At 51.3% G+C, this 24,101-nt stretch overlaps 1 protein-coding gene across 2 annotated transcripts in view; it reads right to left on the bottom strand.

Annotated features, from left to right (window-relative positions):
* Positions 1 to 232: 232 nt before the first annotated feature.
* The window catches only part of AGO2 (argonaute RISC catalytic component 2), a 93,092-nt gene continuing 69,223 nt past the window's right edge, over positions 233 to 24,101 (bottom strand). The window contains exons 14-19 of one of the 2 annotated variants that reach the window (XM_031439684.2): positions 22,496 to 22,586; positions 20,177 to 20,371; positions 18,017 to 18,151; positions 14,223 to 14,324; positions 12,092 to 12,291; positions 233 to 11,836 (exon numbers count right to left, since the gene is read on the bottom strand). In XM_031439684.2, coding sequence (XP_031295544.2) covers positions 11,728 to 11,836; positions 12,092 to 12,291; positions 14,223 to 14,324; positions 18,017 to 18,151; positions 20,177 to 20,371; positions 22,496 to 22,586 — 832 coding nt within the window. In that variant the 3' untranslated portion in view covers positions 233 to 11,727. The remainder of the gene's footprint in view (positions 11,837 to 12,091; positions 12,292 to 14,222; positions 14,325 to 18,016; positions 18,152 to 20,176; positions 20,372 to 22,495; positions 22,587 to 24,101) is intronic. The other variant, XM_064476809.1, reaches the window with a different exon arrangement.

Below are 24,101 nucleotides of genomic sequence, written 5' to 3'. Positions count from 1 at the left end.
ACTAAACACCACATTTGTTTTTCAATCCAGTTCACCCCTGAAGTTTTCACCCCCAAGCCCCCAGTTCTCAGGGCTAATGCCTAGCTGTGTTGAGGACACTGTTCACAGAAGAGGCCCAATGTGTAGCGTGAGACTCTAGACTCCTGACTGAAGGCAGACTTCCACCTTGGAAGCCTGGCACCTTAACCTGTGCAGAAGGAAATGCCCAAATAAACGTGAGTAACTGAAGATCTTTGGGAGAGGCAGCTGTAAATACGAGGAATTTTATTTAATTTTTTGCTGACATACTATGAGGCAAAACAAAATTGACACCATACAAAATAACTTTATAAAATATCATTCACATCATAGTTTATCAGATTTACAGCATTCTGTGCATGTTAAGGGTTATGTAAGGAGGTGAAAAAACACTATGCCAAACTTTTAGTATTAGTTTACATACCCACAATAAGAAAACAAGTAACTGTTAGGTTTTCCATGAATTTATTGCAAAAATAGTGCAAACTACTTAACCTAGTAAGCTGTAAAACAAACTCAAAAGGACCCAGCTAAGTTTAAACATGACAATAGATGCTCAGTGTCTCAGCCTTTAGCTTTCTTCACCAGTTTATCTTTGTCAGTCAAGCCCACTCCCCGCCTGTTCAGTTCAGGGCGAGCGCTGGGGAAGAGAGGTGCGGAGACTGGCTCGTCTGAGAGGCCAGGTCAAGCCGGCTGCCTAGCGCCAGCAATGCCTTTAGGATCATGCTACTTACTCAAGGGCGATTTTGTGAGGTCTGTGTTGAAAACGTTTGGATGCTGTGATGTTTCAGTCTGACCTTAGAAATAAGTTATCCAACCTCTTGATGATATGGAGAAAAGAATTAAGAAAGCAGCATGAACAGAAAGGACTGGGAACATTATTGTCTGCTTACCAACATGGTATCCTTTTTCATGGATGTATTTGGGTAAAGCATTAATCTACTGGTGGGCAACCTTTGAACCAGATATTGCAGAAAGTTTAAAAAAAAAAAGGATACTGTATCCCTACAAGAGTAACTTTTAAGATTTCTTTCAACAGTTTATTGGGGTCCAAACAGCATGTATCTAAACAAAATGCTAAGAGCAGAACAAAATGCTACCTATAAAAGCTAAAGAAACAAAATGCAGCATATTCAGGTTCTTTTTCTTGAGGTACCTATATAAATTTAATCACCTGCCCCAAAGCACTCTTGATAGGTAAAAAACAAAACGCTTCCTGGTGAGCCAATCGTAGGGCATTTATTATTATTAGAGAAAGTGCAACAAGGCTGATCTTCATATGCAGCATACGAAAGGATGATTTACTCTTTACAGAATATAGCTTAAGAATCGACCTGATGGAAGTTTAAAAATTAAAAACACTTAACTAGAATCATCCCCTTTTTTTTTTTTTTTTTTTTTTTTTTAGATCCTGCAGCAAAAAGCCTCCCAAATCAACTTTCAAAGTTTTGCCACTAAGGAATGTTGGTTCTCTTGTAAAATCCAGAGATCTCTTTAAAATAGTAAAACTATACACTACAGGAAAGATCCCTAATTCTTATTTCTTATTGGTATAAAATCAAATTCTTAAGACTCCAAAATATTGTGTTACCTCCAAAGAATTAAGTTAAAAAAGATCGCCATAGTAGGAAAAGTCTAGAATTGTAAACTGCCAAATATAAAAGCATGGAAAGTCATCCATCTCCTACCTTATTTTCTCACCTGCCAGAAAGCTTTCCTAACTTCCAGAACCACCAGGGCTGCTGCTGAATGCAGGCCCCCCCCCCAGCCCCCGCAGGCTCCCCCTTCCTCTGTCGATGGTCCTCAACACCCCACCAGGAGGCGGGGGAGACAAAATCCACAAGTCCTCTCGCTGCTTATGAAACAAACATCAAACGCGCCAGAGGAAGGGGTGGGGCACTCATGGTGAAAACACCAACGACAAGTGTGTTTGTGAGTTTGTTTTAGCCGCCCCTTCACTGGCACAAAAAATGAAGTGATAGCTACAAACATATGCATAGAAGAGTTTGGAATCTGTGAAATGTTGAATTTGCTCTTGGACGTTTTTTCCTTTCCCGAGAGGGCAGCTGGGACTCCGATATGCGTTAGTAGCTGGCGGGGTGATTTCTCAAGTTCCAGGGCCAACTGGGCTCTTTCTCCCCGTCTGCAACATGAAATACTTAATTTCATAGGGACTTTTCTCAATGCATTAGGATTCAACACAAAAGGCACAAAATAAATACATTATTATTAAATAAACAGAAATTATGATTTCAAGCTTCATGTGGAGTTACATCTCACTGTTTCATTACTTTTTCCAATTTAATTTGACAGATTTAGTAAATAGCACCCAACTGTTTAACTGAGGTAGATCCACATTGTAAAGAAAGCTGGGTCCCCTCCATTTTATGTCTAAATTTAAGATGCTTTTACAAAAACAAAAGTCCATGTAATCATCTGCAGAAGCAATGGCAGGTGGCAGGTGGCACTACCTGAAGGAAGCTTAGAACATGAGCAGGCTTGCAAAGATTTACGCCCAAATCATACTCTCCATCAGCCATAAAGAAATCTCAGACTGGAGGGGGAAAATCAAACATTTAAAAATAACCCTGAAAAAGTCTCAAGATTTTTAGAACAGGTCTTTCTGGCTGACTGCCACAGAAATGTACAATGGTCCATTTTCATCAGGCAATGGTAACAGCCAGCCAGACCTGAGAGAGAGAGAGAGACAGAGAGACAGAGAGAGAAAGGTGTCTGTGTCACTGAAAGAGAGAGAGAGAGAGGTGTCTGTGTCACTGAAAGTTTCCCTTTGTAACTCCGGAGGAAAGACTTACTGAATTATGATATAGCATCTTGATCTGAACAGTTTTAACTCATTCTGCCTAGTATTTTTGCATACTCTGAAACTTACAAATTTAACATCTGATTAAGGCTTAATTTAAAGTGGCATTACCACCTAGCATCATGCAAGCACTGGACATCCTCAAAACACACAGAATGGTATTAAACTAAAGACAAGGACAGGAAGCCTCAGAATCATATTTAGCAGGTACTAGAATTTTATAATTAATTTTACAATTCATGTAGCAAACGAAAAGTCATACAGAGAGGCCAATGTCTGTAAATACTAGTTTATACAGGAACTGCCAGTTTACACAACAGCACCGCACGGTTTCCATATTGCAAGCACAAGACATTGTCACAAGACCCACCGCACAGGTGAAGGAGTCTGCAGACGGCACGCAGAGTACCACCTGAAATGAGGCCCTTGGAGCTGCTCAGCTTCTTAGAAAATAGTAAACTTTAAATGGTCAGAATACATTTTGATTCAAAATGTCTTCTAAAATTTTGTGTGGGGGGGAATTAAGAAGGGGCAAGATCTACCTATGGAACATTTGAATTCATTTTTGGTTTTTTTCAATTATTTTATAAAAATAAAATAAAACTAGAAAAGTTGATAAAACTCAGGGTTGAAACCCCTCAATACATATTAGGTAAGCAATCTGAAGTGTACCAGAGGTAAGAAAAATCTGGATTTAGACACTACATTCTTTTCTTGTATTTAATGAGTAATTAGCCACTTTGCTGCACAGAAACTTACAATTATTCCCTTAAAACTTTTTAAAAAGTAAAAACTCACTTGCCTCTACAGTTACAAAACATGAATTTATACCTTCAACAACTACATTTAAAATCCACTATCAAACTCAGGAGTCAGATTTCAGTTTAGTGCTAAACTACAGACATCCAGGATCTCAGTCCTGTGTACATTTGGCTTTGAAGGAAGGACCAAAATCGTTACTCTCCAGCCTGCCTGTGGCCAGTGTCTCTGTGCAGGGAGGGCCCCCCTCATCGGAATGAAGGGCTGGGGAGAGGGCGGTGCCTGGAGCAGCCACCAACAAGGCTTTTCTATACACTTTAAAATGTTGGGTTATTTTCCCCACTTAAAACCAATAAGATCATCCACTGAGAGGGAAGGAGCGTTTAATTAGGCCATCAGCCAAGAAAACTGCTTGGTTCCTGTTTTGAAAAAGTCAAAGCTAAAAGCTGCGCTTTAGGCACCTCGGAACTGGCTCTAGGTGACACCATGCCCAAGGGAGCAGTTCCCCGCACATCACAAAACAGCCACAGTGAGGAGAAGCACTCCGCCACGGCAGACGGAGGGCTGAAATAGCACCTTCATCTAGGACTTCACATGCATTCTACAAAGACATGATTCCAATTCCAATTCATCTCTTAAAAAAATCTAGTGCCACTAAATACTCACGCCAGGTGATCATGAGCACAAGGTTTGTGGTCTGACCAAGAGGTGGGCCCTGCCCCACCTTCCTGAAGCCCCAGCAGCTCCGGGCCAGGGGAATCAGGCAGCTGAGACCCAGAGCCTTCCAGCCAGAGATAACGTGCTGGCCTCACAGTTTACAACGCTGGGAGCCAAGGAGCAGAAGCAGCTTCAAAGGCGGGGGGGTCAGGGACTGACTGTGGAACAGGACAGGCTTCCTTCCCAGTAAAAACGCAGCCCCGACGTGATGCTGGAGGACCCCCAGGACCCAACTGGAAGGCACAGAGGCTGAGCTCGGGTCTCTGGGCACACTCAGTCCGGCACCGACGGGGACCGGAGGAGGCCTGGGCGCCAACTGTTTCTTAGGTCAGAGGGCCAGCAGTCCCACCCTGGGGATTGTCCCTACCATAGCCAGAGGTCAAAGGAGCCTCGGGCCCCTCACTAGCACTGAGTTCTGCCAGGCGGTGCCATGCAGCCCGGACTCGTGGTGTGGGGCGCACCTGCGATCAACTCAGGTTGCAGGTGCCGACAGTACTGATGGGACTGGCCTCCACATGGAGCTCCTGGAGACACGTCAGGGATGGGAGGGGAGAAAAGCCAGTATTTGGTGTGCCAGCTTTAACTCTGAACTACTGAAATCCAAGGAGTTTGTAAGTAGGAGAAAATTCAGCCTCTTCTAACTGCCTGAAGAAGGCGTCAGGGCCCTTCAGCCCCCCTGCCGCCCCACCAAGGGCACTGAAAGACCAACCACACCTCAGTTTCTCACATCGACCAGTAAGACAGCAAAGTGTTCACAAAAGCACCAGTAACCTTCAGTTCCCTCACCTTTAATGATCTTGCAGGAACACAAAGATGGTGGCGGAGGCCCACCTCGTGCATACAACAGGCTGACGGGCAGACCTGAGCTCAGTGGTTCACATCGCTGGAGAGGAGGTGGCCACGTGCAGTGCCCCCCGGAAAACCCTGTATGGGATTCTGGCTGGAAACGAGCTGCTTCAGAGACCCTAGGAGCCCTGGGAGCAGTCAGCAGATGCCGGGGGCGCCTGCATCTGCAGAACAGCGTGACCGCAGAATGACACGTTCTTAGGAAAACCGCAAAGGACACTAAGCACTTTTGGGATTAAAGCACTCCACGCAGCATGAAAACAACAGCGTTAAAGGCAATGACTTCCACGTACGGTGCGACTGGAACCTCGCTGGGACAAAGTCAAGGTTGGCTGAGCATCTAGAGGGGAGCAAAACTGCCAGGGCACACCCAGGTGTCTGCAAGTGCAACGCTGCTCACCTGCCCCTCAAGAACTTAGAAGCAACTAGTGCAGGTGCTTTTGCAGCAGACACTCACCTTGTGACGACAAGAGAACACATGGAACCTAAGGAAAGACGTGGAGGAGGCAGAGGGTGAGCCTGACCGGCCCACAGCAGCATGCGGGCAAAGGACATTCCTGACAGCAAAGTGGTTAATCACACGTGAGACAAACCCCCCCAGGACAGAAGCCCAGCACGCAGGCAGAGGGCACGCCTACTTCGAGACGCCGCCGTGGACCCTGTGCTCCTTTCAAACCAAGGGCCTTGGATTGGAACAGAACATTCTGCTTTCAAATCTTATCGTTTCAAAGTACGGAGTGACAGTAACTCAAAGTTCCCAAGTCAAAGGGCACTGACGTCTGCCCTGCATCTGAAACCACGCAGTACTGTAAGGGCACTGTCTGCATGGGAGTCGGCGTGCAAGCACCTTCGTGATTTTACAGAGCACACGAAAATGGAGGAGAGAGTGGAGGGAGCCACCTTCAACCCTTTCATAAGGAAAGCAGAAAAAAAAATGCCTTCTTACGTCAAACAGGAAAGTAAGAAGCCAGGAGGACTGTGGGTCATTTCCAGGTTTCGCCGTACAAGGCCTCACACCTGAGGTTGGCGCGGAAATGGCCCCCGGCTCCAGTCCCGCTGGCACTGAGAGTCCTAGAATCTCGGAGCTGGGCAGCCCAGAGGAGTCCCTGGTCTGGTCCTGACACACGTTGGGGAGGGGACTGCCCGTGGGTCACAGTATGGCACACAAATGGTCAAGCCAGAACCGAACAGAGAGATGCTCACAATTCAGTTTATTCAGGCAACATTTTGGCTGTTTGCAGGGTGGACAGCTACGCTTAAAAGCACGAGTCTATTGAGAATTCAGAGGTAGCCTTTATCTGCATTTTTTTTAAACTAAAAGGTATTTAATAACCACCTTCTGTAGTGATATGGCTAAGCCAATACATTCACTTTAGACAATAAAACGGCAAAACATCCAAAAAAGCATTAAGTGAGGGCACCGAGATGGCAGGGACGCGACATATAACACACACTCAGATGACTGGTTTGGGTTTAAGAGGTCCCAGCAGCCCGACCACAAACAGAATTACACGCTGTGGGCTGGAGCAACGATCTAGTCTGGCAAATCACAGGGCACAAAGGAACATCACTGGATTTCAGGCCCGCCCAGCACCTCTGGGTTAAGCCACAAACGACGGTTCTGACACAACAGTGACCTCATGGCTTTGAGATGACGGCGGAGCAAAGAGAAGGGAGGCCCTGACTCTTGGGAAATGTGGCTGTTCAGATGCTTCCCCTCTGAGCTGTCAAATGCTGGATGGAGCCAGAGGCAAACGCTTTAGGGAGTCACGGCAAGTAACAAGGAATTAAACAGAGCAAAAGGGTTTATAGTTAATCCTCTTAGAATTAAATCTTCAGACCGCAAGGAGAGGGCGTCCTCTCCTTCCAACAGACTGCAAACTCCCCTCCAGGACGAGAAGACAACGAGGCCAGCTTGTCCTTCATCAGCGGTCACAGGCACACGGCTGCGGGGGGGGGGGGGGAGAAGTCAGTCCACACAGCGCTAGCACATAATACTGAAAAATGGGGCAATACCACTAAAACAAAGCAATGGGGTGTATTCACATCATTTCTGCTATCCTAAGTCTATTTACAATCATTTCAAACAAGTACAGCAGATGCAAAGTCGGACATAATAAAAAGGAAGTTGTCAAAAAATCAGTGCAATTATTTTGAGTTGAAATTTTTCCTTACAAAAAGAGTCAGCATGTGTGTGTAACACGGACAGCCCCATGACGAAGTCACACGAGCGTTACGTCTACACTGAAAAACGTCACAGCAGCCCAAACTGCTGGCACGGCAGCTGGAGAGAACATTCTGGGTTACTTTGGGGAAGGGCTGAAAATACAAATAAAACAGTTGCATTCTGAAAGTGAGGCGTGTGGACGTTGAGGAAGTTTCTGTTTACTGTACATTCCTTTTCTCGGGAGCGCGAGAGGTGAGTTAGAGAGAGGTCACAGGGGAAAACTTCTATGGCTTGTCTGGGCCACTGGGATTGTCCACTGTCTGGATTGTGTCAACTTCTAAAGCTCCTCCCAATGGAGCTGCCTTAGGTGCAGGAAATGCCCAGGAAAAGTCCTTCAACTGTCCAGCAGGTCCAAGTCCCGCTGCAGGACGCATCCCGATGCCGACGGCTCCGGAAGCCGGCCAAGGGCTTCCGCGACGGGGCGTGGCCGAGAGCAGCCGGCCCGGCCTCCTCGAGACAGTCTGCGGCCCCAGCTGCTCAGTGCGTGGCTGGTCTGCCCTTAACGCGTTGTATCAAATATATAATCTGACTGGAAAACTGCCTTGTAAAAATAAAATTTAAATCACCCTGCAGCTCAGTGTGAAGTTACACTGCTGCACGTGTAAGAAAAACAACTCACCCCGAGAAACCGCATTTGCGGCTTTCAAAAATAAATCATCCAGCAAACCTGAAGGGAAACAAACATCAGGTAATTTATAAAAGTTGGGGAAAGTAATTTCTATCATCTCCATCAGGTACCACATGCACTGGACTATCCACACCAGCTAAATCAAACCAGAGCAGAAAGGGAAAAATAAATAGCGACATCTCCATTTACAACAATAAAAACACACAACACACCAGCGACACCCACCCCCCCAAAAACCCTGCTGTAGGAACTGAACTTCAACTGTCTCTTCTAGTGAGCACTCGCGGCACGATCTTCAGGGACAGCGCCGGGCATGGCCGCCCGCGAAAGGCGCAGGGATCACTCCGTCACCGACAGCCCCTCCGGGTGGGCCGGGCCGTGGTTCACAGGCATTCACTCGCGGGAGAGTGAGACCACGACCAGAAGCCAAGTGTATACGTGAAGACATCTCAAAACAGAAAACCAAAACCAAAATAAAGCCACCCCTTTCTGCAAGTACAGGGATGCCCAGCTTTACACGATCTACATGAACGAGGAAGTCTGAGCTTGTGATCAGAACACAAGCAGCAGGGCGACCCCCCACCCGGGGCGTCTCATCACCGAGCTACTTGGCCGAGAGCTTGGCCAATGGAACAGACAGTGCGGAAGGGACCGGAAGACGTTAACTTTTCTTACAGTGAATGTTTTAAAATACACCAGGGAGAGTCCCGGGATAAGAACTGAATTGGGAGGCCTCTTTCAAAGAGATGAGATAAATCCCAGTTTTTCTTTTAAATGAATCCAGCTTTTCTACATCATAATCTTCACATTCAGTTTGCTTAATTAAAGCAAGGCACACCTTACTTAACAGTGGGGTGGGGCAAAGCCAGCAAGCGGAGGCCCCTGAAATCGGCGAGGCCCCACACGGGCCTCAGGAAACCTGCCAAACACAGGCAGAGGCCGAGGTCCCTGGGCCCCTCTCAGGCCGGCCACGTGGTCACCAGGCCGCCCTGGGCACAACACAATCAGAATGGGCAGGGTCCCCTTTGGCTTCCAGATGGACAGGGCTTGGAACTACTCTGCTGCACTCTGAGGTTTAATGCTGTCTCAAAATTTATCCTAATAATGGGGGGATTGGTAGAAATCTAGGAAAACAATTATTTACCTGAGAAATGTAATAACAGCCATTTGAATTCTGACCATCAGACACGTATGAGGGTGTGCAGCCAACCCTGCTGGAGACGTTTGGTTTATTAACGTTTTTAAGTAGGAAAAGCTTTACAAACAAGCAGAGGGCTGTAAGATGTACCTTTCTCAAAGTACTTCGGCCCACTAGAAAGAAAACTTTCCTTCAAAATGATTTTTAAAAAATTTTTGGTCTGATTTCCGGCCAGCCTAAGATCCATCCCAGGGTGTGAGGTTAGAAAACCTCTCCCTGCACTGCCGGGGAGCAGGGCTGGCGGGAGCACGCCTCCAGAAGCCACCAGGTCGGAGCTGCTCAGCCCCAGAGCTCCCACTGACAGGCAGCCCCAGGCCTGGAGCGTCTGCGCAGGGAGGGCCGCAGGGGCGCTGCCTTTTCACCACCACTGTGCCGACCACCAAGATCCTCCTGCAAGTGGCAGAAACACCCCTCTGACACACACAGTTCTAGACGGTCCTAAATGGCTGAAAATTAACCTAATTTCAGATTTTAAAAGTTTATTAGTGAAAAGAGTCCCCCCTTAGTTTGAATGTTCCTGGTAATTTACGTCAAGAGTGCACTGGGATCCTTCTGAACGGGAGAAAGTGCCACTTGCTAATAAAACAACAGGGAATTGCAACATTTTTTAGAGCAGAGGCTTCTGTCATTTAAAAAGACAAAAAAAAAAAAAAGATACAGCAAGAAGAGACTAATGCCATTAATGTGACACCCACGTGTGCACACACACACACACACACACACACACACGCACACACCACTCTGAGTATATATCTTCACAAGTCATAGTCATCCCTTTGTCGCTGCCACCAAAGTCCAGGCTGAGCACCCACTACAGCTCTACCCGCGCCCCTCGGAGCCTCACACACAGCACTGGGCACCAGAGGTCACCGGCGGGCCAAAAAGGGGGGCCGTCAGCAGGGCCCAAGGCGGCCTGCAGAGCACAAAGCAGCACTAGGGAAAGTCTCGTCTCCTTGCTCGAATCTCTGTATTGAATGCGGATTTGATTCTTAATAAAATTGCCTACGAGGACGAGAAACCCACCGAGCACCAATGGCGCTCCGCTGCTCCCCCGGCGAGCTGTCCACGGTGTCACTCTTAGTGCAGTGGTTTCTAGATTGGCAAACCCACGTCCAGGGCCCAGGACGCAAATCCTAGCAGAAGGGTCTGCCTCTCCTGCTGGCTTCGCCCTCAGCCGTCCTCCCGGGGGCAGGGCTCCGTCGCTGATCGCCAGCCTCGCATCCAGCAGAGCGCCAGCACCGCCAGCCGCCTACGTGCCTCAGTGCACAGATCCTATGACGCTTGTCTAACAGACCACACGCAGAGAAGCGCACTGGGACACACCGACCCGTTCCCAGGAATGGAAGAATAAACGCATTCCACTTGTGCTTAATCGGCTGAGCGACACACGGGATGAGGAGGCGGGAAGGGGAGTGACTGCTGGGTGCACACCCGGCCCTCCCGAGGGTCCAGTCTACACTGAGGGGGGCAGGCCGCGGTCACATTCAGTCAATTGCATACTCCTGTACTTAAGCACTGAGAGCCACAAGAGGTGGGCCAGTCTCCAGGCTCCGAAACACTCTTGATATGCTGAACAGGTCACAAGCACCCCGTAGTCAATAAAAGGAAAACAGCTTCTATCACATTAATACTGCAAACCAGATACGTGTATTTTCCTCTTACATTAAAGACTTATATAACAGTGAAAAAGGATTGTACTCTATTTATCACCACAGACCCGTATTCTTTAGAAACTTTGGAAAATAAATGTCACAGTCCTATAGGACAAATCTTATGATTAGACTGTCGGCATATTGTCTTTTTTTTTCTTTTTTTAAATAAACTGTTATTAAAACGGCACTTGTCTGCCAATCCCTCTGGACCTATAACTGTTGTGAACACACGCGGCCCATCCCCTGCCACAGCGCCTTCCTGGGAGCTGAGGGAAAAGCAGGCAATGGCAGAACGAGAGACTGCGGGCGCCTCAGCCCGGCCCCGCCTAGGGTCCTGCAGGGCTGGCACCAGCCACGTCAGGAGCGCACTGGCGTCACTCTGAAATAAGCCCTAGTGACGACATCAGAATGGTCAAGGCTTTAAAACCACGTTGTGTGCTGTGTTGCTTCCACTCTCAGAACGTTCACAGCTAGTTTGAGTCCAACAATTTCATACAGGATCATGTGTTAAAAAACAAGCAAGTTGAATGACCAAATAAATTAAAAATGTTTTAAAGCCCTGAGTTCATAGACTGGTTTTAGGAGATTTTTAGGAAACACGGGACTCTATTTTAATAAGCAGCTCATAGATTTTGGCAAACCACATTTCCTGCGACAGTGGGGTCTCATACAGGTCTGCAGCTCAAAACCCAAGTCTGAGATCTGGGACGGAAGGCAATCTGGAAAACGGAGAATCTGCTAAATCACTGACGTCTCGTGTTCAGTGCTGGCTGTCACGCTAGGGCTGGGCGTTTGTTGGTCTGAGTGTAGCTGGTCTCGTGTGAATCCACCTCGGTACACAATCGTAAACACTAAAACATGTCAAGCAAAGTACATGGTGCGCAGTGTGTCCTGATGAACCTGGACAGCCTTTGCCAAGGCCTGATGGTCTCGTCCGTTACTCTGCCCGGAGGTATGGCTTCCTTCAGCACTGCGGGGATGAGGGACAGAGAGAGAGAGTGCAGCCTTTAAAGCACCATGAGACAGGGCGCTGACAGCTAAGTTAGGGCCAGGCCCCAACATCTGGGGAGGCAGCCACACAGCTAGCAAGTGATGGCGAAGATGCTGACATTTGGGTGTCTGGGTCACAGCCAGCTCCAGCTACTGGGACCCTGCTGCTTCCCGTTCTGGAAAAGCAGAAATGACCCTTGCCATGACCACCAGCCAGGAAAGGCAGGCCACTCACCTATCATGTTCTTTATCCACCAGGTGGTACCTGGCCCGGAAGGCCACCAGGTGAGCGTAGTAGGCTGGCGCCGGGATGGACACGGAGCGCGTGCAGCGCACGTAGGTGTGACACAGCTGGTAGGTGAGGATCTGCAGCTCATCGGAAGAGAAACGATTGTCATCCCAAAGCACGTGATAGTGGGAAGGCCTGCTTGTTCCCTAAAAGCAGATCAGAGTCAGAGGTGAGTATGAAGGAGAGAAGTCCAGGATGTGCCCGCCAAAGGGCGCTGCTGAGACGGGCTGCGCTATAGCCGCACAGCAGAGCCCGCGGATGCGTTGCAGAGGACACGGCGGGAGGGTGTTCAACGACGGAAAGATGCGTGTGTTACCTTGTTACGTGTTATAAAAAGGCATCAGACTTTTATACTTGGACCCCCATTTGTAAAATACAGGCCACACACACATACTTATGTATAGAGAAATCACAGGAAAGATGTGCAACATAGAAACGGCTGTTTTGAGGACAGTATCTGTGTATACCAAGCCTTCTACACTGTTTTATTTATAAAGGCAAGAGAGCAGTCTCTGGCAAGGTACAAAAAGTAACAATGATGCTTTTTAGATGAGAGTTTGAATGTTATTATTTTATGCATTTGGAACCTTTTGAAACTGAAGGAAGTGGGAAGTGATCACCTGGTCCACCCGCTAGGCCAAGTGTGGCCCTGGTGCTGTCCCGGTCCCTGCACCTGGGGGCCGAGGTCCCCAGAGTGCTGGTCCTTGCAGGAGCTGCTCTGGTCGTAGTAGTGTGGCGGGGGTCCTTTTCCTGGCTTTGACCCACTGCCTCCCCTGCCACTCAACCCCAGCCAGGGGCCTCCCTGACTCCTGCCGCCGTGGTCACCGCTGCACGGCAGACGCCCTTGTCCCTCTGACTGACCACCACACACTTCCCAGTACCACTTCTCGCACTTAACTGACAGCTGTCACAGGGCCTGGGGCAACAGGTGTTCTGTATAAGAGGGTCTGCACAGGCCCCCCTGAGTCCACTTTGTCACAGCACTTAAATATCTCCACAGTGGGGCTCTCCCCCTTTAGAAGGGGCCTGGACAGAAAACGTAGGGAGAAAGGTTTGTCCCGTAAACAAACCAGAGGCTCCTGAGGGCAAGGGCGCCACCCACCAGGAGGGAAGCCAGGAAGAAGACTGACGGAAGCGCGCGTGGCCCGGACGCAGAAGCCGTCGCCCAGGAGACGCGCCAGGACACGCGGTGAGCGCTGTGCTCTCTAAGCCACGTCCTTTTCTTTTCAACGATGCTTTAAAAAGGTAAGAGCCATTTTCAGCCCTCGGCTCCACCCCAGCAGGCTGCAGGCTGGATGTGGCCCACAGGCCAGTTTGCTAAGCCCTGTTCCAGCTCCACGGTGATGTGAACCGTGTGGACGTTTGAGCACTTCCCATAGGACATTAAAGGACACAGTTCAAAGTGAATTCTCAGACTTTAGGTTCAGATCCTTTGGGCAGAGATATTTACATCCTTACTTCAAAAAATACGAAAGCCCCTCTGCAACGAAGCAGGATGGGTGCCCAGAACTAAGCTCCTCCTTCACAGACGCTGGTGTCCCCACTCTGACAGCAGACCTGGCTGCACAGGGCACTTCCGAGGGGGCCACTCTCCCCTAAAATCGCTCTTGGCAAGCTGTGGGTCTCTTCACCAAGACGAACAAGGAGAGCCTTGAGGTGACAACAAGTCACCTGGCGACCTCCCCCAGATTCCATCAAGCCCGCCCCGTCGCCCCTCAGACCTCACCAGGCTCCAGGCACGCGGAGACGCCCCTTGTCCCCACTAGTGTGCTGGCTTTCCACCCACTGCTCCTTCCACCCAGACCTCATCTCAGCTAAAGGGGGACCCCCCCACCACAGCACCCCAGTGGGTGCTTTGTCCCTAACACCTGACGGTCCTAAGCCCCATCTGCTCCCCAGTTAACTGCCGGCTCTCCCTTGGGACGGGCGGGAGCCCCACCCGTGCTGCCCACCACCACATCCCCAGTGTCTGCCAGAGCCCAGGCACGAGGTTTGTGCTCTGCACGTGTTTGCTCAATGTGTTGATGACATCGCAGAGACACAAAGACGCTGCCCAAAGGGGACGCTCTGTCCTTACCTGGATGCCGGCATGACTACACAGGTAGAAGTCAAACTCGGTCGGGTGGGTGATTTTGGTGTCCACGGTGGTGCCTGCTGGAATGTTTCCGCTTTTCCCAACCTTTAGCAACACAGGAACCCATTAGTCATGCCCAGGGGACAACGAACATAAGCTAGCAAGCAAACAAGACTCGGCCACGCTGCCTCAGGCCGGGCCTTCCTGGCCAGAGCCGCCCTACTTTGAAGTCTTTAAATTGGACAATACATTTGCTCAGTGTTATAGAATTAAAATAAAATTTAACATAGTAACAACTGCAATTAAATGAATTCCTGTTATATCTGGGCTGGGGTTATTTTTTGCTACGTCTCATAAAGACCCATGAGGAAACGCACTGTCTTCACTAAAGAATCTGTGTGGGACACCTAAAGGGTTTTTGTTCTTGCCGAGGCCAAGATGCAAACTGTCACCAACATCAAATCTAAGACCAGACGATGGACATGTGACAAGCTGTCACCCAGGTGCACACACGAGACTCAAGGCACAAGAGCTAGAACACCCTGACAGCGCTGGGGAGGGCAGGCTGCTCCCAGGAGACCATCCACACGCCTCCAGGAAGGAGCCGGGGTGTGGGAGGGGACTGCAAATCCTACCAGACTACTTAACTCCCAGTTTACATGCTGGCATTGAAAAACCACCAAACGGAGGGAGGGTGCAGCTCAGCGCAGAGCACGCGCTCAGCATGCACGGGGTCCTGGGTGCAACCCCCAGTCCCTCCATTAAAAAAAAAATTACAAAAAGAGGAAAGAAAGAAAGAAAAACCACTGCATATCCAGCTATTGCTCCTGAACAGCAAAACCCCAATCGGTCACTAAGTCGCTGACGGGTTTTTCAGCTGTGCAACACTGCAAATGTACATACAAAAAAGAATCCCCAGTGTAACCTCCTTGCACCTTCACCTGGGTTCTGATTTTTCCTTCTTGCCAACCGTTTTTTACACCCTCAGATTTCTAAAAGAAGTGAAATATTTGAAAAGAGTGCCCACCTTCGTATCCTCCCTATCCCGGTCTCCAGTGTGGACCCTGCTATTCCCACACACACCTCCAGTTCTCACTACGTATTTAAGTCTCCAGCGGCATTACACTGTTACGCTGAGATTTTTAAACTGTATACGTGTAGCATGTATATTTTGCTACTTGCGGTTTTGTTCCATATTATAATTTTGAGATGTGTTCATTTGGTAGACATAGTTTATTACTTTTCATTGCTGTATAAATGCCAATTCATAAAAACATCACAACCTTTCCTCCTGTTAGCAAACAGATTTTCTGCTATTAGAAACAACGTGCCATAGTATCATATATGTCTCCTTGTTTACAGTGTGTGGGCTTCTCCAGGGTAGATCTATAGAACTGCCAAAGTGTGTTCCAAGTTGGTCATGCGCTTGCACTCCCTTCAGAAGGGCATGAGAATCCTCGCTCTGGGCTAAGTGCTCTGCGTGTTAGCCCAGCTAACTCTCCCGACACCCTTAGGAAGGCGGTAGAGAGCAGAGCAGCTGACGGCTTGAGGTCATGCAGCCCAGATGCCAAGGGTCTGGGCCACAGTCAGGGTTTCTAGCTCCAGACCCTGTGCCTGACCACAGCACCCACAACTTTGACAATGTTGGTATTATCAGGCTAACCACCATAATGTGAGTTCCCCGGACTTTTCTCATTCTCTGAAATACTCTGTACAATAGTATTCTTTGAAGGTTTGGTAACACTTGCCTATAAAAATCTCTAGACTAACTTCATAAAATAAGCTAATTAGTTTTGCCCTTTTTCCTACTCTCTGCCACACATTAAGATGATCTATTTTTGAAGATTTGGTAAAGCTTGCCTGTAAAACTCTCTGGGCCTGATGCCTTTTCGAACAATGACTAGATTATCCTCTTCAGCTGATTTTGGTAATTTATGCGATTCTACAAACAAGAGTTTGTCTCCATTTCTTCCAGGTTCTCCAGTGTGTTGTCATGAAGCTGTGCCGTTCCACATGATACAAACAACATGCACGCCCTCTGCAGCTTCAGTTCCCTGTTTGCTCCTAACATTATTAGAAGTGTCCTCTTTTTTTGCTTAGTCTTGCTAAGTTTATCTCTCTTCAAAGAAGCAGGTTTTGCTTGTGTTAATCTGCTCAATGCTTCTTCACTTTCTGCTTCACTGTTTTCTATTCTGGGAGGAAAGTGGGTGCAGGACTAAGCTGACTCTGAGCCCTCCTCACTCCTGGCAAGGGAGGTTTGCAGGCCGAGGAGGAAGGGAGCTGACATCCACCGGCTCCTCAGCTTCCCTTGACCCCTGGAACTGACATCCTTCTTGTCTGATTTGACGGTTCTGTTTCTCCTTTCACAACAAATGCATCTATGTCTGAAATCTCATCTCTAAGTGCTGCTTTAGCTGCACTACACAAGGTTTGATATGAAATTCTAATTTTTGCTCAGTTCTGATCAAATTTCATAATTTTTATTCTTACATTTTAAATGCTTATGCTGCTTAGAATCAAATTAAAAATTTTAAGTTTTCCTATGCTTTTTTCTATTGTTGATTTAAAGTTGTATAGCAATCAAAAAATGTGGTTTGTATAATACTGCGGTTTGGAAATTTCCTAAAACCTCCTTTATGACCTGGGACAAGGTCAACTCACACAGCCTTCAGAGTGAGCTCCACTATCACAGGCAGGGCTCTGTCTAACTGTGAGATCTGGCATATTCATTGCACTCTTCATTTCCAGTTTTTACTAATCTGTGCTTATTACAGTTTCTGATAGTGATGTGTTAAAACAGACCTCTTTTAGATGGTGAGTTTGTCGATTTCTCCTTGAAATTGTCCGTTTTTGCTCTACATTTTTTTCCCCTTTATATATTTGTAGGTCACGGTGTTAGGTACACCAAGCTCATAGTTGTATCTTCTTGGTGGATGTTTCTGTGATTGCGACGGAGTATCCCCTTTCCTCACTATCGACTCTCAATTGGCATTTTGTCGTCCACTTGGACAAAAAGCATCCTCGGTGCTGTGGTACCGCTGCGGCACCGGCGGGCTACACTGCTGGACTTTCCTTGGGCACCACCTGCACACTGAGCCCTGACCTCCAGCCCTGCTCTGCTGGCGGTCAGTCTGCCGTGATGGCTTTCCCTTCTGGGAAGCCTCTTTTCTTAAGCACCTACCTTGATGCTGAGCAGTTTAAGGACAATGTGTCTAGGTGTGAATTTTTATTTATCCTGTCGGGAACATGAAAAGGCTTTTAACCCGAGGACTCCTGTCTTTCTCCAGCTGTGGAGAAGTCTCCACATTCCGTCTGTTGGTCTTGTGTCTCCTGCGTGCTTGGGGTTCTTGTTCTGGACACCCAGGTGGTGGAGGAGGAGCTTGGACCCTGCCATCTTTCAACCCCAGACCAGACCCTGAAAGGAGCTCCCCAGGCCCCTTCTGGCATTGCCACCCCACTGCGGGCCCCCAGTCCACTCCATTCCACTGCATTCTTCACACTGCACTGTCTACCGCCACGGCTGCTAACTGGCTCTGAAGCCCCCTCTTAGGCCATTTCCTTATTGGATAAACAATGACTGCCTGGACCTACCCCAGACCTGCAGGTTGACAGGTTCAAACTCCTCACCAAACTCCAATGCCTCAGCTGGGTCCCCAAGAAGGGCTGGGTCTCCCAAGAGCCGGGGACAACAGTGTTGCCACAGGCCACAGGGCAGGCTGTGCAGAGACCTGTGCCCCCAGGACCCACAGCCCAGGGCCGGGTGCCGCACGGCCACCCCCTCAGCCACAAACACTCACCCGCTCGTTCTTGTCGGTGCAGAAGAGCCGCGTGTGATGCCTCTTCTGGACCACGATGAACGTGATCCCCGGCTGGTAGTCCTTCTCCAGCTTGATGCATGCCTCGCGGATGGCCAGTAGCTCGTGGTGAAGAACCTAAGGGAAGAAGGGAGAACACGCTTGAGGACCCTTATGTCTGGGGGCCTCTTGCTGCCTCAGAACCTCCCCTTAAGGATATGGACGTGTGATAAACACGTAAGTCAAGACTTGCAGGCCCGCCAGCGTGTTGTTAGCTCTGTGACTCTGCCTCTCAGAGCCGATTTCTTCACTCATGTGATGGAGCAGATGACACCCAGGCTTCACGGTTAAATGGTTTAAGTTAGATGATGCACAAACAGGCTTAGCATGGTCTCTGGAACATTCCAAGTGCTATCACACACAGTGGGTGCGAGGCACTGTGGGAAACACACGTGAGCAAATCAACCCAACTTACTCTCGGGATTGGAGAAGAGGGAGAATCCAGCAGAAAAAGCACTGAATTAGGAGCTGGGCCTGAGCCAAAATCCGGCTCTTCCACTGAGTAACTGTGGGGCTTTGGAAAAGCCGTGTACCCTCTCTGATCCCCAGTTTCATCAGTTTCAAATTGGGAACATCCCACCCTGAGAGTCCGCCGTGAAGACTAAGGCCACGTGCAGCGCAGGAGGCACGGTGGCACCAGGAGTCAGGGCACGGGACGGGGGAACACCCTGGGCTCTCCCCGTCTGTCATCAGAGACGCAGGCCAACAGCCTGCTATGGGGTGAGAAAGGCTGTCCCGGGGCCACACGCTTAGGGTTTCAGCGACTGTCCTAATTAAAATTGTGTTCTAATGTCTCAAAAATATGTCTTTGGTTCTCGTCCTGAAAGCCCAGGGTGAAGGTTCTGTAAGACACGGAGCGTGTTCACAGAGCAGTAGCAACAGAGGAGGACACACTCGCCTCCCTTGTAAGAACGACCGCGACAGCAGGTCAAAGGGTGCTCGCACGGGGGAGAGCGCTCCCTGGCGGAAGGAACCCAGGCCTTCGACGAGAGGTGCCTCAAGGGAGGCTGGCACATGCTGGATCTGGACCCGTGGGCGGCCACCAGCCCAGGTTCCCACAGAAGCTGCACATCAGAGGCCCCGGCCAGGAGCTACCTGACGGTCAAGGCATGTTGGGGCCATTCTCGCCACCGTGGGCCTCAGGGGGATGAGCGGCTGCTTTCTCCAGGAAGGCACTGGTATCCCTGTCTTGTCACCTGCCATCCCCCATTTATCAAGGCAGCCTGGGCCTCTGGACACATGGGGGCCGCTCTCAGGACATCCTCCCCTGTGGGCGGACCTCCTGCAGCATCAGATGCAGGCCCCACACCTTACTTCTGCCTTCCCTGCTAGTATCTCCTGATGAAGCATGTGCTGGGGACATGGGGACGGCATTAGCCCTGACCAACACGGACACGCTCAGGGCAGCAATCTCCTGAGGTCCGGGCTCGGATGGATTCACTGCTGCCTGTGGTCACCTTGACCCACAAGTGCTGCAGTTGCTTTCAACCAGAGCCCAGCAACAAGCCCCACCCCCGTCCTCGCCGGCCCCTCCTCCAGTGCCCCCGCGTCCCTGAGGCTCCCTGGCCTTCCAGACATCTGCCCAAGGGCACGCCCCACAGGTCACCCAACACTGCCACTGCCTCCACATCCAGGGGCTGGGTCCTGTTGACTCTACTTCTAAAAGGGCTCCCAGCAACCCTCCTCCTGGGCCAGGCCACAGTTCCACTTCCCACACTCCCCGGCTCCAGCACCCCCCCCCCCACCGCACACAGAGGTCACCTCCAGCCACAACAGTGGCCCTGCCCCGCAGAGATGCCCACGGCCTACGAGGTGATGCCCGGACCTGGAAGGGCCCTGGTTGGTATGCTGTGCCACGGAGTCAGCTTGGACAAGCCTCTCCCCGGACGGCAGTCAGATCCAAGCCCACCCACCCCCCGACCTTTTCCCCTGACCGGACCACCCTGTGCCCCCTATCCCTCTCGGCCTACCTTCCACACTGTGACCACATACAGGGGCAGAGTGTAAACCATACCACTGACATCGTCAGCGAACCCGAGATGCTGCTCTGTGGACAAACGGGTGAATTTAGGACACAGAATGGGGAGAGAAGGGGTTGCTGACCTGCTGGAACTGCCCCTCTGAGACGCCATCGCGGTAGAAGATGATGCGGGTGGGCTTGAAGCGCGTGGACTTGTAGAACTGGATGAGCAGCTCGCGCACCATGGCAGCCAGGTCCTGGATGATCTCCTGCCGGTGCTGCTGGACCCGCACAGTGGCGCAGTAGCGATTGGGGTGTGCGTCCATGCTGCCCACGACCTGCGGGGCGGCACACACACATCAGGCCCCCCAGCCAGCCGCTGCGGTGCGTGCCGGAGAGGGGGTGGGCGGGTGGGCAGCCCACACGGTGTGACCCCACTACGTTTGCACTGCTTCTGAGCACACGGCAACGGTGTTTATAAATGTACTCTAAACAAGTCTGCCCAAGGCATCTAATAAAAAATCGGCAATTATTTTGAACCCTTATTCTGTTTATAATCAGATGTGGCTGAATTACATCTGCCAAGAGAAGGAACCTGGTGACAGTGACAGCGTTTCTGATTTTTTCAGTTCTACTGTTTTCCCAAAGTCACGTGCATACCAGCGCACAACACACCAAGACTCTGACCTCAGGAATGGTTAGTGTCCCAAAGGCACGCTGGCACAAAAGCAGTTGTCTGCAGGGGCCAAGCGGAGGGCAGCAGGAAGTGAGAGTGCCGGGGACGTGGCCACGCCACACGGCCCGGACGCACTGCTCTTCACTGATCAACAAGGAAAGGGCCAGGAGCTCGCAGGTGCTGTGTGTGCAGGGGGGACAGCTGCCCCCTGAACCACACAGGTCTGAGCTGCACCAGGCCTCTCCTAGGCACCTTCTCTCAGCTTCCCCGACCTGCAGGTGCTCGAATCTGCAGATGCGGGGTCTTAGACACGGAAGGCTGACTAAGTTATACGCAGATTTTCTACTGCGCAGGGGTCAGTGCCCCAAACCCAGTGTTGTTCAAGGGTCAACTTGGATTTGGCATTTGGACTGCTAGGCCACGTAGGAGGAATTACACTACGCGACGCTGACCTGATGGGGGAGGCTTGGCCCCTGAATAACATCAGACACGCACCTAAGCCGGGGGCCCAGGGCTGCCCTCTTGGAAGCTTCAACCTGGGGACTGGCCTCCCTGCGCGGTGGTCAGGTGCATCTCGGGATGCAAAGCTCCCCAGAGAGAAGCACTAGGCTGCCCGGGAGTGTGTTTCGGGTTCCTTGCCTGAGACCCCGCAGGGACACGTGTGCCTGTGGCTGCTCTGAAGAGTCGCTATGACAGAGAGGCACCTGGGACCCAATGGACACGGCAGCCCCATCGCCTGCACGGCATGGGAAGAACACCCGCTTAGAAGCCAAGCCCGAGCCTCAGGCAGGTTCAGCCGGGTTTTCTGCTGTTTCTCTCACGCAGCTGAGCTCAGTCTTTCTGAACTTCCCCTTGTGTAAAACGAGGAAACCAACACTAACCTCGTAAGGCTGAGACAATACAGTTACGCACCTACATGGTGCCTGGCACGTAGCAGGTGCTCAGTTGGCAGGGAGTGAGGCAAGGGACAGATGAGCTTTCCAGGTGGCTCCAGACAAACGACAGCAACCTCGCTGTCGCTCTGCAGTCCCACAGGGGACGCACAGCCTCGTGCCTGGTGCCCTGGGCATCCCATCAGGGATGGCTCAGGGGACGCATGGAGGCCTCTGCCCCCGCTCTAAAGCCCACACTAGTCTGAGTTCACACGTCGGCCCTCTTGAACAAAAGGCTGTGGCTACATCTGTGCTGTCCCCTCCCAAGAACAGTCTGAGGCTCGGCTCAGCCCGCGAGGGAAGGGGACGGCGAGCCAGGTGCTCAGCACCGTGACTGTGAAACGACACCCACCCGGGTGAAACTCACCAAATGAGAGTCAGGGCAAGGTCTGCACTTAACTCTAAACTGTCGACAGCTACTTCACGCTCAGCACTGACACACAAGCTGGAAAATGTTCCCGGCGAGGTGCAGCCTGCCTGCATGAAACCTGTCGCAGCATCTGGCCCAGTGGAACACGGAGCCGCCAGGTGCTCCCTGGGCTGCAGGTGAGGCCCTGCAGGACGAGAGCCACCTCATGGCAGGCCTGTCGTGCTGATGGACCTGGTCAGGGCTGGTGCATTTGGGCAGCGCTCACCCAAACAATCGTATAGCTTCTCAGGAAGGGTTCACGCCATCTGGAATATCCGGCTCAAAAACCTACTTTCCATGAGACTCCGATTTCGACAACTGCAGTTCAGTAAACCTGAGTGCTCTTTAGGGAGAAACTCTGGCCCCATGGCTGCGAAGGGACGCCAGGCCCAGACAGGGTAGGACGGCACCCACAGACGGCCCAGCGGGAGGCGCGGACACTCACGGCGGCGATGGAAGGCTTCTTCCCGTCCCCAGCGGGGGGGTGAGTGACATCCGCCCCCAGAAAGATGACTGGCTGCTGGAACACCGGAGGCCTGCGTGCGGAGAGAAGCAGGGCGTCAGAGGCCGAGTGCAGGGACACGGCCTGCACCTTCTAATCCTGGCACCATTACTTTCTGTGCTGAGAGCGCTGCGGTTATGTCTTTAAAGTGTCCTCATCTTTCAACCATACATACAGAAAACCTCATGGGTAAAATGACGCACAGCCTGAGACCTGCTTCAGAATAACCCGGGGTCGGGGGTATAGGTGGAGTGTAGATGAAGCAAGACTGGTCACTCTGTTGGCCAAGGGGCTATCCTGGGCAGTGACCAGCGTTCAGCAGCATCCTTGTCCTCTATCCCCTAGATGCCAGTAGTACCCCTAAATCCTGACACCCCAGAATGTCTCCAGACACGGCCACACCATCTCTGGGGGGCAAAACCACCCAGCTGGGGAGCCTCTCTCCCAGTGGTCGTGTTTCTGAAGAGCCAGCTGGCAGCCGGGACTCAGGCTGCGCATCCTGGAGCCGCTGCCTCTGCCTCACTTTCCTCTCCTGAAAACCCGAGACAGTAACAGTGCTCACCCTCGGGGTGGTCACGGGGACTCAGCGTCCCATGCTTCCAGGGGGCCTGGCCCAGCACGCACACCAGGAGCTGCTAACTCAGTGCCACCGGCACCGCCTTCTTAGTCGGTAGCAAAGAGCGTGGGGTCACCAGCTGACGCCGCAGGAGACGGCTTCAGTGGGAGAGGGGTCCCAGCGGGACTCCCACTGGACAGTGCCTCACAGGGTATGATCAAGCCCCTACCAGCCCCTGACTCTCGCTGAGGAATGCCCGCCCCAGGGGAGCTGGTGCGAGGAAAAGGGGGGCGTGTCAAGCCTGCACACCACGTGCTGGTTCCCACAAAATGTGGACATCAGGGAGCTGTGGCTCTCCCTTCCAGAGCCCAGAACCTGGGGCCCCTGGACACCCTCACGTTGCCGCCAGCAGTAGCACCATGTGCACAGAGGGAGCTGGGCCTGGAGGAGACACAGCCCATGACTGTGTCCTACCAGCTGCACTCTTTGAACCCCGGTACCCCCTACCCTGCCCCACCCGGTCCCTACTCTCCCCTGAAGGCCAAGAAGTGCAGCAGCAGGAGGAGGCAGCCCAGGCCCCCAGCACATGCCCCCCAACCCCGCGGCTCTCACCTGCTGCCCGCCTACCCCACCGCCACTATCCCCAAACACCCCCACACACAGTTATGACGCACACCTTTCACCAGCACAGCCGCATCTGCCTTTGGACTCCATGCTCCTCCCACAGCCCCTCGCTTCCCTCGCTTCCCTTGTGGCAAAGCTCCCGGAATTAGCTGAACCCATTTACTGCCTGCCAACCAGGGTTCGCACTGCCATGGCAATGAGACTCCTCTCTGCAAAGTCCCCAACAACCTGCACATGTCCCCCAGCCCAGGGCTGACCTCAGACCTCATCACATTTGGCTGTCTGCACCACGTGACAGCACGCACTGTGTCTGGGGTCCGGGACCCAGCTCGCACCTCCCAGCCCACCCCCAGGCTCCAGGGCCTGCTG

Source organism: Camelus dromedarius, chromosome 20 (genome assembly GCF_036321535.1).
Source record: "Camelus dromedarius isolate mCamDro1 chromosome 20, mCamDro1.pat, whole genome shotgun sequence".
Lineage (NCBI taxonomy): Eukaryota > Metazoa > Chordata > Mammalia > Artiodactyla > Camelidae > Camelus > Camelus dromedarius.
The sequence above is the reverse complement of the archived record's forward strand: the minus strand, read 5'-3'. Positions and strand labels throughout refer to the sequence as shown.